The sequence below is a fragment of the Serinus canaria genome, chromosome 1 (genome assembly GCF_022539315.1).
Source record: "Serinus canaria isolate serCan28SL12 chromosome 1, serCan2020, whole genome shotgun sequence".
Taxonomy (NCBI): domain Eukaryota; kingdom Metazoa; phylum Chordata; class Aves; order Passeriformes; family Fringillidae; genus Serinus; species Serinus canaria.
Genome location: NC_066313.1, coordinates 100,212,514 through 100,230,575, shown reverse-complemented (window position 1 = coordinate 100,230,575; position 18,062 = coordinate 100,212,514). Strand labels below are relative to the sequence as shown.

General features: G+C 37.9%; 1 protein-coding gene across 5 annotated transcripts in view; it reads right to left on the bottom strand.

The window, feature by feature from the left end:
- Window positions 1-18,062, bottom strand: part of CNKSR2 (connector enhancer of kinase suppressor of Ras 2) — a 206,825-nt gene that overhangs the window by 37,602 nt on the left and 151,161 nt on the right. For all 5 annotated transcript variants that reach the window (XM_030234813.2, XM_030234814.2, XM_050978190.1 and 2 more), the window contains 5 exons: window positions 17,193-17,266; window positions 14,651-14,722; window positions 8,710-8,777; window positions 4,060-4,160; window positions 1,988-2,525 (listed from right to left, as the gene is read on the bottom strand). In XM_030234813.2, the coding sequence (XP_030090673.1) occupies window positions 1,988-2,525; window positions 4,060-4,160; window positions 8,710-8,777; window positions 14,651-14,722; window positions 17,193-17,266 (853 nt within the window). The remainder of the gene's footprint in view (window positions 1-1,987; window positions 2,526-4,059; window positions 4,161-8,709; window positions 8,778-14,650; window positions 14,723-17,192; window positions 17,267-18,062) is intronic.

The window sequence follows — 18,062 nt, the reverse complement described above, 5'->3', positions numbered from 1 at the left end:
TACTGGTAAAGGCATTGGAAAAAGTCAGCGTTGCAAACACAACATTGCAGTCATAGCAAAGAAGCAATTCAACACTTAAACTTTTCAATAGACGAGACAGTATTTTACTTCTAGTTTTATAATTTCAAGGTCCACAACTCATCATGAGCACTTGACCTGTCTAGCTGGTCATCAGTATCTCAAAAATAATCTCCTGTTAAAGCCTCAACCAAGGAAACATCCTCACTCAAATAAAAAAATATGTGTATAGAGAGAGACCACTTCAAAAATTACACCTTTGTTCTCCTTTTCTGGAAATTAGTATAGAAGGATGGAGAAGAGCCCCAGTCCATTAAATCAAGCACTAGCCTTTTACTAGTAATTAGCATGCTATAAAATGCTACAACCAGGTACACAAAGGCATTGAAATTGAGATTTAAAACACCTTAAAAACCCCTTAGACCTTGCCATGGTACCTGTAAGGAGTGCCCAAAGAGCACAGCAAAGCCAGTGGAAAGTCTCCTTGACCCTATCCATTTTCAGTAAGGACTTTAAAAAAAATAATTATATTTCTATCAGTAAAAACCCACTTGAAAACCAAATCTGAAGGCTAAAAAAAGGACAAAATGTGTTGCATGGTTAATGAAATTTAACCCTGTTAATTAGACAGTTTCATTTCACAGTCAGTAAGAATCTAACACTACCCTAATGTATCAGTTTTTTGCAAAGTGTCATGCATGAAACAATTGAAATAGTGCCTTTTTAAACTTTTAACAGCATCAGACTTAATATCTGCAAAATAAACCAGTGTTTTTTCAAAGCAGCAGAAAGTAAAGAATTGGAGATGCTTAGAAGGTAATTCCTAAAGCATAAGGACAATAGAAAACTTTTGATCTCTCCCAAGTATACTAAATAACATCCACACGAATTTTAATGCTCAACAAAGGTGCTAACTTTAATGAATCAACTTAGGTAGATAGTTTATCATACAAAACTTTCATTACCCTTTCCTCTCTCTTAACCATTTTTGTACTTTACTGCAGTGAAAAAGCTGAATTTGAAGGAATAGATAGCAGAGACCCTTGGAGAGCTTCAAGGGCTATCCTGCCTTCTTTGTCACTTCAGACAACTTAATTGCAGTGCAACCCCACAAATCCTGAGTGCAGGCTTCACCAACTGACCCTACAACCTGGGTGTGGACTCAACGTTGCTAGCAGCACATGCTAAGAAGCTCCACAAATGACAGCGAAGGACAGAGCATGAAACAGACACAAAAATGTGTTTACATGTTCAGGAGGGGCAGGGACTCTCTCTAATAACTCCCTGGTTATTTGGATTATGTTTGATAAGTAGCACTAATATCTATGGAGTTTATGTGCCAGGTGACTGACAGTTACTCAGCATTATGATTTTTTTTTAAGCCTCGCTGGTCACAGTTGTTCTCCACATATTTTTTTTGTTTGAAATGCTTTTTGAATTTCTTTCCTTATAAATCACAATGAGAGGAACTGGGGGAAATGCCTTCTCTTTTTCAACTTCTTACAGATTTTGGGATGTCTTGTGACCTGCCTGCCTGGATACTGCACAATCACAGCCTGACTTTGCACTACAGGATTTACCAAGAGGTTTTTACAGCTCAGATGGGGTTGTCTGGAAATCTTACCAAGTATATCCCTTAAACACATGTGTCACTGGAGGAGGATACTGTGCAAGTCTAAACATGAAGAAAAGCGTGGAAGCAAAATCCATTTAAGCTAAGGATGACTAGTAGAAGGTGACTGGTGACCAGCCTACAGGGAAATGTCTGGTGATTGTGAGAGGTCATGCAGCACTCTGGTTATTAGGCCTCATACATAAGGCAGTCCAAAAAGGTGTGCACAAGAGGGACCTGGTAAAACATAGGGGATGTTGAAAGACTGTTGGGGATTTTTGATAGGAAAAAGGAAAAACAACCTCTACATTACACAAACAGGACACTTGAAAAGCCACAGAAATATCCCATACTTACTTTTATCTTCCTGGTTTTCTTCTGCTGCTTTGCCTTCCTCCTCCTCCTCCTCCTCCACCTCCTTCTGCTGTGCTTCCTCGTGGTGGTCGGCAGCACCGACGGAGAGGCTCTGGCAGCAGTGGTTGAAGCCGCTATCCCGAGGCAGGGTGAAGCTTCGGGGCTTTCCCCCGTTCCCGTTCAGCGCTTGCATCCGCTCACCCTCCACCAGGGGGAAGGGGCCGTAGTGGTCTTGCAGGTGGCACTTCTGGGTGGGCAAGGTGGACTGCCGCCTGTGCTCGGGGGACACCACGGCCACCTCGGAGAACACCGAGTCCTCCAGCGGCAGCGTCTGCAGGTAGTGCAGTCCTGAGCTGGTGAGCGGCGTCTCGATGAGGTCCTGCCAGGAGCGCCGCTGGCTCGCCGTCTTGCGCACCGGGGACTCGGTGGCGCTCCCGGCCACCTCCGGGCGGAACTCCTCGTGCGACGACTGCGACTGCGACGTCTCCGTGGACGACAGGCGGCTGTGCTTGGGCTCCACGTAGGGGCTTGTGCAGCTCATCTGCAACGTCAGCAAGGAGCAGCCTTCAGATCAATGCACTCCCAGAGCTGCTGCTGAGAATAACCTGCCACTTCTCGTTATCAGCCATGGCACCCGGTTCATTAATAAGTTGCAAACTTACCTAATTAACCTGTCCTGATCCTAATTTTAATGCATACCCATGTCTGTATGTCATGCCTGTAGGTCAAATACTGATAGTTATTCTTAGTAAGTATCTTTACTATGTCACTTAATTCATAAAATAAGCCATCAAAATTTGCAGTAAACTTCGAAAAATAGCGCAAAATATGGCACTGTGGAAGACATGGAAGAGATGTACCATTATTCAAAACCTTACAAATGCTATCCAAATGCCTGTTATCCTATTTTGCTTTTCTTTGGAATCATGCTTGCAGTGCTTCAGTACTGTCATTCAAAGGTCTATAATTTTGTAAGATAGAGTACTGTGGTATTGTCCACAAGGGTCCCAGGATGAGGGGAGAGAGGAGAAAGTTGACTCCATGTATCAGAAGTCTTGATTTATTATTTTATGATAGATAATATATTAAAACTATACTAAAAGAATAGAGGAAAGGATTTAATGAGAAAGCTAAGCTAAGAATAGAAAAAGAATGAATAACAAAGGCTCATCTCTAACCGAGACAGTCTGGGCAGGTGAACTGTGATTGGCCATTAATTGGAAACAACCAGATGAGACCAATCACAGATCCACCTGGTGCATTCCACAGCAGCAGATAAGAATTGTTTACAGTTTGTTCCTGAGGCCTCTCAGCTTCTCAGGAGGGAAAAATCCTAAGGAAAGGATTTTTCATAGAACATGTCGGTGACAAAGTACTGCCTTCAAATTAAACACCATGAATGCTCTCTTTTCCCTGAAATTCCCCACTGTTCATTCAAAAAACCATATCCAAGTAAGATGCATTAGTTAACACTAAGTATTCAGAGATGAAAGTTAAAATTCCCACTGGAGAGTAAGTTAGAGGTCTATAATATAGTTTTCAAGAAAAAAAATCCCCCTTTTTCTAATTTATATTTATAACAGACACCTACACTTTCACAACAAGAGAACACCTGTTTTTGCTGTTTGCAATACAAGACAGAACACTTTTATGCTGGCATTTCTCTGGAAATTCAAGTGTAATTAGTTACTGTAATGCTTCACAGCACAATTTCTGGAGCCTTAGAGAAGAGTCTGTGTTGTTCCTGAGGTAATAACACTTTCTCAGAAAGTTGGTAAGAGGGTGGTGAGGCATTGCATGGATGAGTAGCTGTCCATCATGAATGAAGAACAAGAAGAAAGACTTCTGTAACTTAATCTATTTTGTACAGCAAGTGGGGTTTAAATCCCTATTCTCTACAAACCAGTGAAAACAGCATCGGCGGCCACTGAAGTGTGCAATGTGTGTTGCTTAACCAATGCCTTAAGCACTGATTGAAAAACCACATGGTCGAGCTCCATCCTGGGTGCATGCATGTGCTCCTGGGCAGGAGAGCAGGCAGAGGTGGCCCTTTGGGCCAGCTGCAGGTGACTCACCGAAGGTGGCCGTGGGTAGGTGTCATATGGGGGTGGGGGGCTGTCCTGCTTCGGCGTTGATGGAGTGTCAGCCTCCTCCTTGTCACTCTCGCTCCAGTAATCTACAAGTCAAACAAGGATCAGGTCAAAAACTGCCAGCACATTTTGATGCAGTTTTGTATCAGAGATTTGCTTTCACAAAAGGAACAAGAAACTCCTCCTTTGGTATTGTTGGCAGTGAAATACCAGAAAGCTGATGCTGTCAGTGTTAGCTGCTGTAACTTGGAATTGTCCTAGTCTAAAGAGAGAAAATTCTAAACATTATGGGGTATACTAAACCTAATGTCCCATTACAGAGCTATTGGACAAAAACGTGTAAATGAGCCACAAATTTAACTCTTGTGCACACCTTATGAATGTAACAGCATACAGAATACTCTTAATATATGTATCAGACTTTCCAATATTTATACAGCCACAAAAATAATTATGACTGGACATTTATTGGAAAAATCCTCAAATATTTTTTTAACAGATATTATTAAAAACACAGTTTTGCTAAAGTCTTGTTGACTGCAAATAACATCAACAAATGCATTTAACCAACTGGAAAATCAAACAGGTAGGAGTTATTGCACCCATGAATAATCAGTGCTATTTTTCTACCCATTTTCTCCATTATTTTCTACCAGTTAGACATGTTTTTCAGTTCAATTTCTAATAACAAACAGTAGTATTTGAGGCAAGACAAAGAAAAACTTTGTATCATATATCTGCTTCATAAAACAGCTGCTGCCCAGTTGTCCATGCAAGAACAGAAAGGTGACATGGTAAGGGAAAATATGACAATGACATTTAAGAACAGAATTCAAAAAGAAGGATGAGAAAGTATAAAGGACTAAAGTATAAAGAGTTTTTGTGGGTTAAGTTTAAAGTTTAATGAAAACATTTCATTTTTTCAGGAAATCAAGTCTTGGCCGAGCTTATTTCAAAGGGGAAAACACACAGAAGAATATGCTACATGGGAATTTATTATGTAAAAAATATTTTTTGAAGTAGAACAGCATCTAACTAAAAGGACACTGAACCTTAATCCTGCAAAAAAAACCCCCTACTTAACTGCTGACTCAGTTCAAGACAGACAACTCAACATTTTTGCACATTGTAAGACTTACGCAAACATTTCTGTTGTAACTTTGTTTCTGACTGGATCACCTTCCAGTACTTGGGTAAATCATTGTACTACAGGACACTATAGCTCAGACTGCTCACAGATTAATCACAGCCAATTTTCACTTCACCTCAAGTGTTCAACAAAGTGCATCATTACTACTCTCTCTTTGATAGATAAGGAAAAAAAGACTGATTGCTGCTTCACAAACTAAAAATCCGAGCTGGCACCACATGTAATTTTGTCTTAATGATTTTTTCTTATGATTACTGTATTGTATGATCAATGATCAACCATATTTAATACTATTCCAGACTTAAAACATAAACTTACCTTTAAATGACATCATCTTGGAACAGGAGTCTCTATAGTTTTGTATTTTTTAGATTTTAGTATTGGTGGGGACAGCCTTATTTATCTATTCAATTTTTCCACACAATAGCAATTCTGATTTTACTCCAAGCCTTTTCATTTGCTTCCTGCAAGCTTACAGCTGAGAAATTCTCTTCAAACAGTATAATAAATAAGTTACATAAGTAAAGCTTTTATGACTATAAAATAAAAAAAATACTAATGGTTATGTCTCTAGACATCTACAAATAATTATCTCCTGGTGAATGAAAGACTAAATCAGTGAAAACTCTTTTTCTAAACAAATCCTAGTTTTAAAAAAACCTGTTTCCAGCAACTTAAACCAGTTGAAAATACTGGCATGTAGGCATGTTTTTTCCTATTGCAGCAAAGCCTAATGGTGCGCTGTGTGGTGAGAGACCTGTCAGAACTGCATTCTTCAGTGACATTTCTGCAGACTTGGAGCTCAACTGTTTATTCTGAAAGCAAAATTTAGCAGTCTCAGTGCAGGTTCCAATTTTGGCTAAAAATACGAAGGTGTTCTTCCTGTCAAATCCACATCCAAGAGAACACCGTAGTATGACACTTTTGCACACCTTATCTCAGACAGGGAATTCTGTTGGCAGCCTATAGCTTGTCTTGAAAGTTTCTGCAGTAACAGGGGCCAATTTTCAGATAAAGTGTATGAAAATGGCCTCCCAGCAATTTTTATAAATGCTCTGCTTTTGGCAACTGACTCATTAGAGTCCATCTAAAACATGTATGATGCTATGAAACAGTTGCTGTATCTCTCTCTGTAATTTGTCCAATTCAGTGATGGACAAGCTCTATGCATCAGGCATATCTTGAAAGTTTTCTCAATGACTAACAGACTGAATATATTATATATAAACCAACACTGATCTACCATTTCCTGAATAAATATACTCTATTTATATAAACTAGGGATTTTTTCCCTCTGATTTATGTGACTGGAAAGTATATAACTTCTCCATCCAAGGAAGTCCCTTGATGTATTGCTAACATGCATTGTATTTCATATGAAAAGTTGAAGGTATTTTTATAAAACTGTTCTGTACAGAATGTAACATTTTATTCAGCAGCACACCCACAATTCGATGATTCGTGCATCTCTGAAGCTCTTGAAATATATTTATGAACTTTAGATTCAGAACCATTCTACTCTTAATTGAGACAGATTTGACAACTCCTGTTGAATTGTTTTAGAGGTATTGTAAAGCTTTCCTGCAAAGGGCTGAATTGCGCAGAAATAAAAGAGCTTTTGTCAAATCAAATATGCAGATGACAATTGGTACAGTCACTGAATATAGAAAATTCCAGCTTCAGTTTCTATAATTGCAAAAATGCTTGAAGTGATAGAGAGGTTTTACTTTGCTAACTTTGCTAATTAGGGATACTATTGAACTGTGTAACAGCTCTTGTGCAGGGAGCCAAGGAAAATCACCAGAGATATTAAAACAGTGCAGAGCAGCAAGGGGACAATGTGATACTGCCTCCCACACTAAACACAACTAAGCCACACAGAGAGGGTACAGTTCTACCTACCTGCCTACAACAAATCAACATGAGTGGATGGTGTTAGAGTGGTAATAAAGAACTCTGTCAGTGCCTAGGATATAATTTGCATAGTCAGTGGGGATTCACTGATTATCTTCAATAGGGAGACATTTTAATAATAGGCTACATGAGGCCTGAATGCACATCATCTCACGTCTATCTGGATCATCTGCTATTTTATTACTCAGGGATTTCTTAGTAGCAAAAATATTTCTCCACGTCCATCTGGATTTTGAAAGGTGTATCATGTGTAATTGTGCACTTGGACAGCATTAGCATAACATACACCTTTTCACTTACTGTCCCACATGGCATTGTAATTCTAGTGCCAACCTGCTGTCAATAAAAATTGTATTTTGGCTTTGAATGCCAAAACAGAGGATTTCCTCAAAGACTCCGAGATTCAGAGTTTGTTCACAGCCTCTTCAAGCAGTGACAACAGATGGTACACAGGTCCTTTCAAACAGGTTACTGTAGTGCTGCTTAGGAAATATCATTCCCAAACTGATTTCCAGGTCTGGTAATGCACTGAGAACATGACTGGAGAACAGTGAGCGCGGTGCTGCTATGCTGGGCTGTGTGAATGCAGAGGGCCTGGTGTCAAAAATGACATGAGTTTTTTGGCCCAAAACCTTTCTGATGCAGGTTTCAGAGCCACAGAATTAAAAACTGAGGTTTTGACTGAGTGGGAAGCAGGCACACAGGCATCTGGATAAGCTCTGGATCATCACGACCACTGCAATTTTCTGGTGCCTGCTGCTGGGTACATGTTAAAAAGAGCATGAATTCAAAAGCTATCTGCTTGCCAAAGCAGATACTTAGATGGGAACCCTTCTGTGCATCCATGTCACTGGCAATTCTAAGAAACAGCCTCCACAACATAATTGGACTGACCCTTTCTTTTTTTCTGTCTGCAAATACAATTTCTACTGCAACAGTTCAAAGAAAATCAACACATTATTTTAGATATGCTGGTTTTTTTAACCCATTAAATATTAAATAAACATGTAAAAATGTGGTAAGCCTACAACTCCAAGTGAAATGCCAACAGGGCTGTAGCAGCACACTGCAATACAGTAAAACCAGTAGGAATCACAAAATTTAAGTGGCCTTAAAATTAAAGTCCTTAGGGTAAATCAAATTATCTCCACAGGCTTTAGAAAAATGGTTTTCTTCCCAAGACCAATTTCATGCACTCCTGCCCTCTGTGAATTCAAACACAAATGCAATGTTTCAAGTATTTTTTTTAGCCTCCAGATTCTTAAGTTTCTTCTGATAAGGGACAGAGATTCCTTGGTACCATATAGTGGAGCTTACTGGCAGTACATCTGCTTTTTTAGCTATCTTTTGCAGCCTTCTCAGAAATAATCTCAGAAGTGTCTGCAGATCAGAGTCTGAAGGAATTAGTCAGAACTCCTGACAGAGAAGGAATTCTCTAAAGCAATAACAGCAATACCCATATGTGATTTCTTTCAGATGACAAGAATGAGGCCTGATACACAGCAGGAAAAAGAGAACAGGTGAACTTGTGATAAGAGTTGACAGAAGAAACCAAAATAATAACACATTACCTTGCTCTTGTTTGATCCTCTCTCTTTCTGCATAGCCAGCAGCAAGCATGTTAATTCTGTTGAGCCATCTGAAATAATATTAAAAAAAGCAATGATACCCAGCCAGCCTCTTAATTTCTGCATGCAATTCTTGCAAAAACAAACCTAGAAGCATCTGAAGGAGATTAAGGACAATGTTATTTTTCATATCAGACAGCTGTTCTCTTTGATACCCTTATTCAGGGAGTCTCCAAAGATCTATGATTTTGCTGCTGAACAAACTGTTTTCACAGCAAGGATTTTATTTCAAATGAAAAACCATGTATGATGTCAAAGATCTGTAAAATAAAGGATTTAGAAATAATCAAAGAGTTGTTAAGTCTGCTGCTCACAGATATGCTGTCACACAAATACTCCTGCTGTTCTGATTTCTTAAGAATAAATACCACTTTTCAGAGATTGAAGCAATATTTTAAGGCCTGAATTGGCAGCTTAGCAGAGGAACAGAGCAGAAAATGGCAGTAAAAAGAACAGGTTCACTCCCAAACAGACATTGTGGTTTAATTATGCCATTATGTTTTAGAGCTTACCTACAGTGCCCTGTACAAAGAGAAGGAGGCATATCAGAATTCACTTTTGTGTTTGAGTCGGAGATATGCACAGAGAAAGATAGTTTCTTCAATGCAATTCACATCTAAGGCATTAATCCCAACTTAGCTTTGAAAAAGTGCTTCCATAAATTGCACAAATTAAAAAAAACAACCCCAAACAAACCTATACAAAAAAACCCAGAACCCAAACCAATGAAAAAAAAAAAAAAAAACAAACCAAACAACAACAACAAAAAAAAAAAAACAAAAAACAAAAAACAAAAAAAAACCAAAAAAAAACCAAAAAAACCCACAAAAAAAGCCAAAAAAACCCACAAAAAACCCAATCCAAAAAGCAAATGAGCTCTTGCTGCTCTTTTCTAGTAGGGCTGTCATTGCCAAGTATACATTGAACTGTCTGTAGCAGGGCAGTTTCAACCTGTGCTCTTCCCCCATGGGGCTCTCAGTGTATTCATTAGCCAAATGCTTACACTGAATCAGGTCCTTCATCAACGAGGCTTTAAACCACCACAGCAATCTCCCGTGTTGTCCATTCCATGGTAAACCTGGAATTACTTGCTCCAGTCATCCCAGAGTCAGAATTTGACAGGCCTGGTTTGCCAACCTACTGGCTTGCAATTTAACTGCTAGGGTATACAGAAAGACAACTCCAGTCAGGTTTGGGTTTTCTTCAGGGATGGGAAACCCCCATTTCAGAAAGCTGTGCCTGATGGGTTTTGTTTCCATACTGCATGCACAGAAACAGGATGTTTGTCTCAGCAGAGGACATACCTTTGTAATGTCTCCTGCATGCCTGTCTTCGAGACATTGCAGTGCAGAGCAAGCATCAAATCATAAAATACAGCTGCTTTTCTAGAAATTAACTCCTGTCATCATGGAGTCAGAGAACTATAGAATGCTTTAGGCTGGAAGGATCTTAACAATCTTCTAGTTACAAATTTCCCTGGCATGGGAAGGTACACTTTCCACCGACTGCCACTGTCTAAGCACAAACAGTGACCCCATTTTTGATCTGTAAACGATATTAATGATCCATAAATCATTGAACATTGAAAAGAAAGCTAGGGATTTGCTCCTAAAGTGATTGCAGAATACTTCATGATACCACACAATCAAAATTTCTGCCAGAAGAATAGGGAAGCTGAAGAGAGCACTTAGAATTTGAGTTGTATAGGAAGCGCCATTCAGTCGTAAAAACAAGCAGCACACAGGAAGAGAAATCAACAAACCTCATCTCAGACAATGATGTTACATCTTCAAAGCCAAAAGATGATCTTTTACAAAGTCATGTTTTAGGCTCACATTTTTGATATGTGAAGACCTCCTTTGGGAATAAAGCTCAGCTGCCAGCTGAGCCAGCTCAAATCAGAGGCACAGAGACAGGGACCTCACCCACAGCACTCCAGCCCCGTGCTGCAGAGGGACCAACAAAGGCAACAGACTTGTCTGTGCCCAAAGGGAAAAGCAGCACAGGATGACAAGCACCTGCTCTGTCAAATGGCATGGCAGACAGTGGGGATGGTGCTTTGCTTGCCTCTCACCTCTTCATGATTTCACGTTCCCAGTTCAACCCCCAGTTTACCACCCCCACCTGCAGTGCCAGCAGGGAACAGCCACCTATGATCCCCACTGGGTAGGGCTGCTGACCACAAAGCATTAGACAGTAGAGCTATAAAGGTTCTCCTGTCCTTCATTCTGTCCTAAACATGAGACAGCATTTCCTGGTAAGTTTGCTTATTATTGAGGTATCCAATTAAATAAATGAACACTCAACTCTCAGTCAATTGATGCTGCTTTCAGAGATGACAGATGACTGTTTCCAGGAAAGCATTATTTCCTGAAAAATAAAATCTAATGAGAGCCCAGGAAATGTGTAGCATTCTCTCATTCTTGAGAGAGACACCAGACTGACTTCACCTCTAATGAATTTCTGCAGGTCATGATCTGTGTTGAGGTCTGTACTATGACCTGCAGTGCCGGTGGGGTGAACCAGAAGGTGGTTGTAACCACTGATGTGGTTGTACACTGTGAACAACCACAGTTTTTGAGTCGTTGGCCATTCTGGAAACTAAAGGAATGGCATTGACTTCTTCTGCATAGTTTCTGATATGTGCTGCTAAAGCTTCTTCAGATAGGGTTAGGGAATTAGTATTATTTTAATAAAGCATGGCCAGAGTTCTGGTTTGTTCAAGTTAGACTTGTATGAGAAATCCAACACACTGGACTTGTATCAAAGAGGAACAGACAGATCTCCTGCAGAATGGAAGAGGAGTAATACATGCCTGGGTTACAATGCACTGGGGACAAAAGTTCCAATCATACAGCTACACAAATGTTTCTTAATGTGCATATTAATAGATACAAAGCCCTAGGCCATGGGAGGATTTCTATCTTTCTTCCCTTCAGTGTGTGTGTCCTGGTAGGCACTGTAACCTTTGGAGGGCAAGAGGCCAAGAACATATTGCTTCTTTACAGTAAAGGCAGCTTCAATTTTCTTGTGAGAATTCAATAAACAGTGTCACTGGTAACTGCAGCAGTCATTCAGGTTTCCTTTTTTTTTTTTCTTTTTAAGAACAGCACATTCATTTCTTGTCAGTATTTAATCAAAACAGTTTTATGACACATAGAACAGGATTAAACCCCCCTGACTTTCTGCAGACTTGCAATTTCTGTAAGGAAAGATGCACAGTACTCTCACTCTCACAGACTAGTAGGAAACATTTCTCTATCTTATCTCACATTGAGGTAGATGCAATACTTTTAGTGAAAGCAGGGTGTCAAATTCTCCTTAATCATAAACCTCAAGGTTATAGGATGAACTTGCTGCATGGGAATTTGGATACCTTAGAGTGTCTAAGAATACCTGAATGCAGTTTAACCAGAGTGAAGAGAATAACAATGAATTTCCAAGCAACGTGTTTCCATGACCATACATTTACACTAGAAAAAAGTACTTTGCATCTATAAAGAATATTCTGTCCTTCTTCTCCCATGGAAAAAGCATGCTAACAGGTAATAAGAACATTTTGCTGGCGTGACCATATGGACTAAAGGGACTTCAGATGCCACAGCAACAGAATTCAGTGATTATAGCTCTCCAGACTCCTTACCAGCACCATGGTGTGGCACAGTCATAAAAGTAGTAAGCAAATTTGAATAGTGACAGAGATTAAAATACCCATTTTATGTGAGTAGATACACACAAACAAAAACTTCATAGCTGGCAAACATTTCTTAATATAAACAACTGAATTATTTTATATAAGAGATGAAGGAATTGAACCATTTTGAGCTTTCAGTCATTCTATATATTAGCAGTTTTCTACTGTTGTTTCTTCTGCTTCAAGTAAAACAAAATTGAAATGACTGCCTGATACATAACCAGAATTCATGTCAGAAACTTGACAAAAAAAAAAAGAACATAAAATGGTCAAAAGAGAGCTAATTTAACTTCATAATTTCATTCCATGTTTTACCTCATCTAGGATTCAAAATACTTTTAGACAGGAAGTATTTTATTACCCCTGCATTTGAAAGACTATTTTTCAGAACGTTTTTTCCCCTCTTTTGAGTTAATTGAATATGTGTGGAAGTGAACTAATTTTTCTAAAACATTAAACAAAGAGAAAAAAATAAAATTCTTTGGTGAGACTCTGATGGCAACTCAAATGTAAGAATTTCAAGTAATTCCACAGACCTTGACAGAGATTGAACTTACATGTTTATAACTCAGATCCAATCTTTGTCAAGCTCATTCTAAAGGAATTAATATGCACTAGTCTCAAAACATGGTAAAAAGACTATTTGTGGTGAGAAAGTAAAAATATTTTAATTCCTGTGTTTTACACTGTGCAATATATTTTTAAAATACTGCTGCACATTTGCTGCTGCTTTTTGGTTACCAAAAAAATACATAGATTTCTATCCTCCAAAAGAAGGTGCCTTGTCATATTGAGTGAGCACCTGCTGACAGAAATGATTCAGCTGCTGCTGTGGTTCAGGATATGTTGAATAGAGACCAAGCTATTATTCTGTTTGCTGTGCAACAAACTGCTTTTTGTGTGACTGGCTGGACAGAATTATCAAAGAAAGGCAAGCCCAAAATTTCACAAACCACTAAAAAGGTTTTAAGTTTTCTAAGTGTGATGAGACTTTTGCAATGAGCCTCAGTTGTGCACAAACTTCTGAAAAAATGTTACCAGACAGCTATTTCTAAAGGAAAGCAGGCACAGTGTAATATCAGCATGCCTTTCCATCCAAATATTATCAGCAATGAACTGGCAGTATCCTGAAGGTGCTCTGCCAGGTAGTTGAATCCAGTACACACAGGAGAGATTAAACCATGATTATAGAACTTGCTAAGTTTTATTGATTCAGTTTTATCACCTTCTTCCTCTGTTTTGAAAACAGCTCTGGTCAGCGAGGGTATCAACAGACATTATCTAAGACAGAACAATTCTCAGGTTGCAATAATAGATTTTTGTTTGTGTCGTCTGTCATTTGATGAAAATGGCATATTATTCTGAACTGAATTAATTTCAGTTTATATTGTGAAAATAAATGAAATAAACCCCTTAATATTTGAATAAACATGGGATTCGTGTTCTCATTTACCATTCAAATGAATTAGAAGGAATTGTGTTTATTTTGTGCTGAAGTCTCAATCATTTTTCTGAAAAACTGCACAAGTGGCCAAGAACAGACACAATAAAATTTAGGACGCAAAGAACTAAGACTCAAGTCCTTGTTCTTTTTAAAATGCTGAAATTTTCCCTATCAAATCCAATACAACCAAAGTTTCACTTCAAAATTCATGGAAGTGGAGAGAATCTGCAAAATTCATTGTAACTTCCACTCCTTTTTCAAGACTGGCATAAAAAACCAGTGACTGCTTTAAATGTTTCTCCAACTTCTTACTCCCTTCAGGACAAGAAACAGAAGGACTCCCAGAGGAAGCACCATGTGTTTGGGAGTATGTAAGGAAGCAGAGTTGGAGATACCTCACCTTTGCAGGTGCCACACAACCAAAACCAGAAACCTGGAATTCTGAAATTGTGTTTGGATGTTGTTTCACACACTGCATTTATTTCTTTTTAAAAACATGGAATCATGTTTCTAAAGATTTCAAACCTTTGTGTCAAAAAAGAGGTAATGTTTTTGAATTAAATAATTAACATATAAAGGCAGTCAGAAACAATGTTTTTCTGCACCTATTTTCTCAGCAATTAAACTTATCTTTTTATACTAACAAGTAATTATTATACCTGTGTTTATTATACCTGTGTTATTAGTAGCTTCCAAAAAAATCACATTTAAGGAGTGGGTTCTTGAACTTTGCTAGATTTCCTTACCTGTTCATATCATCTAGATGTTCAGCAGCAAAATAAAAACTTTTGATCTTAGGATGGCAGGCTTTGAATGCACTGTAGAGGAAAAACACAATTAAAGAAATGTAATGGCACAACTCTTCTTTTTTTTTTTTTTTTCTGAAATGTAAGATCACATGGTCACCAAGGAATGAGATGAGGTCATATTTCTGCATGCCCCCAAAGAGTATATGAACATCCAACTTTTAGGATCATGCCTGGTTTCACCAAGTGAAGGGCTCTTCAGCTACTCTTCTAAATAATCCTTCATTCACGTGTGCATAAATAATTGTTCAACCATCACCTGCAGTGTACTGTATGTGGATGAAGTTCATCAGTTAAGGATATAATTTTACTTATTGGGTAATTTTGCTGATACACATATAGCTGTCAATTTTTTCTGAACAGAAAACTGACTAAACAATTAATTCAATACAACAGTAAAATTCTCAGTCCTTGTGATTTCTCACATCCCAATGACTTTGACATTACCTTTAGCTCTAATGATTGTATTTCAAGCAGGAAATTGTGATTGTGCTGATTGACTTCTGAGAAGCTGTCATAAATCAACAGTGTGTTCATGAGGTCATCCTAAGCAATGGGCAATTACATCTCATCTTTCCTTTCCACCAAAGTAATCAACATGACTGGGCTGAGAGAATTACTGCATTTCATACATAATATGAAATAAATTACGAGAAAGAATCTTTTAATTATGTTGGGTAAAGATTTATGGTGAAGTACCTGAAGACCCAGCAAATGCATTTGAAATAATGAATAATTTACAGTAGAGAAGAATCATTTTGAGAACTATCTGAAGGTGTCTCTTCACAAAAAAAAAATATGAAACAGTCCTAAAGAAAATAAGGAAAACTGCAAACACAAAACATGATGAGCACCATCACCATTTTTCTGAGACATAATGGATTTTATATATATATACACGTACACACATATATAACATAATATAATAATTCTCACTCTTTAATCAATTGAGTCTCAGAACAATGGCAATGACATTCTTCATGCTTGTCATGCTTGCAATTTTCAGTATACATGTCTGTGTGCACACAGATGGACACATATCTGTGTTTCAGAAATCAGGCAAATGAAACTGGTAACAGGAAAGTTTCTGCTAGAAAAGGTAACATAACATTGAGACTAAACAGATTCTTCTAACAAATTACAGCAGGGCTATGCAAGTCAAAGCAGATGTACAGTGACATCTGCTCAGTTTAGAAAGACATCATCAAGTCACTGAAACCTAAAACTGGACTTCTTAAAACTGTTACAGCATCTGTCATCTAGATTCTTAGAGGGTGTTTTCCCTTTATCTGCCACCCAAGCAAATAATCTTAATAATCACATTTTATGTGCTGCTATTCAATAGACACCAAAATCAAGTCAAATCTAACCAAAACAATTGTAGCAGGATGCAATTCTGAAAAATGAGTTGACTTTATGCTCTGCACCAACAAAAAAGAAACAAAGAAGCATTTTAGCCACGTGGCTCAAGGACACAGAACAAAAGATTCAAACTAATGTATCTTTTTTTTTTCCCCTGCAGTTTTTATCTTCTGCCCTTTGAGACCACCTTGAAGTGTAGAGCTCATCCTAAAGAGAGATACAGATCAACTGATAAAAGGTTGGTGCATTCTGTAGAACTGGAGGTAGTACAAATCATACCATTTTTCATTTGAAAATGATGCTTTGCACAAATTTCAGCAATTCCAGCCTTGTTTAAAAAATGTACAAATCATTAGAAGGCAAAGCAAAAAAAATTTTGAATAATCACTCTAAAAATATCTCTGTGGGAGCATGCACCTGTCACATTGCTACATATGCTTGAATTTATCTAAATAATAAATGGATTTGTGCAATGGCACAAATCTGGATAGCAGCATAAACAGGTGAGAAGAAATGTTCTTTGAGACCTTTAGGTCATATAACAAAAATACAACAAATCACCGTCATCCTCTTTTTTTACTCTATCCCACGACTGAAATAATGTCTCAGCAAACTTTGAGATGATGCTAACTAATTTGGAGTTACATTAAATATTGATGCCTGGCCATGAACTTGGGGACTTTTTTATTTAGATGGTCTCTGTATTATACCTAAAGCTTTTTACTGACTATAAAGAACCTAAAGACTCTCCAACCCTTATCAAACAAATAAAAAAAAAAAAAAAAAAAAAAAAAAAAGCAACCCCAAACAGAAAGGAAAAAAAGGAAAGTAGAACAAGGAAAATAAAGGAACAGAAGCAGCCAAGCAGCCTTCTTGCTCATAATTAATTTTGGTATAGTCAAGCACTGTGGTCATGATGAAGTGAAAAAAAAGCCTTCTTTGGGCAAGATGGCACTTCAGACAGAAAAAAAGAATTTGCTTTTTTCATATGAGCTTATTCTGTGATACAACCTCTTGACAATTTTAACCAAGTCTATTATCTCCCAGTTTTAAGGGAAAACCTTGTATTTTGTTTGCACTTTATTGATTGTATCATTGCATTATTTTTAAGCATGCTTACTATTTCTTGCGGCATTCACTGGCTCTGTCAATTTTAAATTCAGGTAGACTGATGAATCCTTCTGCTTTTTCATCCTGCAAAGACAGTTCCAGATATTACTGTAGCTAAAGTGTAAGGAAAAAAATCCAGCACGTGGAAAACTTGCAAATATTTTCACTTGCCTGCTTCTTACAAAAGGAATACTCGTGTCTGCTCTGCTCTGGCAAACCTCCCACAGAAGTCACTGGGACTTCTGCTGAAGTAGCAAGACAGACCCCTTGGTGAAAAATACCATTTTAAATACTCAGTTTTCTGAAACAATTTCACAGCTGAACCAACATTTGAAAACATACAAAATGACCACATGTATTCAGTCAATTAGTTATTGTAATTAGTCAATTTTTTGGGAAATGTAGTAATTAGTAAGGAGAAATTCAGCCTAGTGGAAGAAACAGAGAAAAAAAGCAATTTCAATGGATGTTTATAATTTTTATGTATCACAGCTAAGAGGCATGATATCTCTTCAGCTACTTTTATCTCTCTACAACATTCAGAATATATCTGACCTTCCTCCCCTCTCCTCTGAAGATTTTACAGAATTTATTTTATCAGCTATGCAATCTCCCTTGACTTTTCACAGTTTGAAAGCATTATTTATATTAAGCTACTATTACATCAATAACACAGACTCAGTTATTTAACTGCTCATAACTTTGCATGCAAAATTAATACAGGATCATAAAAATGAAGCTGGAAAACACAAAAACATATGTGAAGAAATATACATCTCTTCCTAAGAGTTTAAATGATTATTTACACCACATATGCAGTCCATATGATTGCATCCTTTCTAAAAATAAGTAAAAGGCACACATCAGCATATAAAACTAG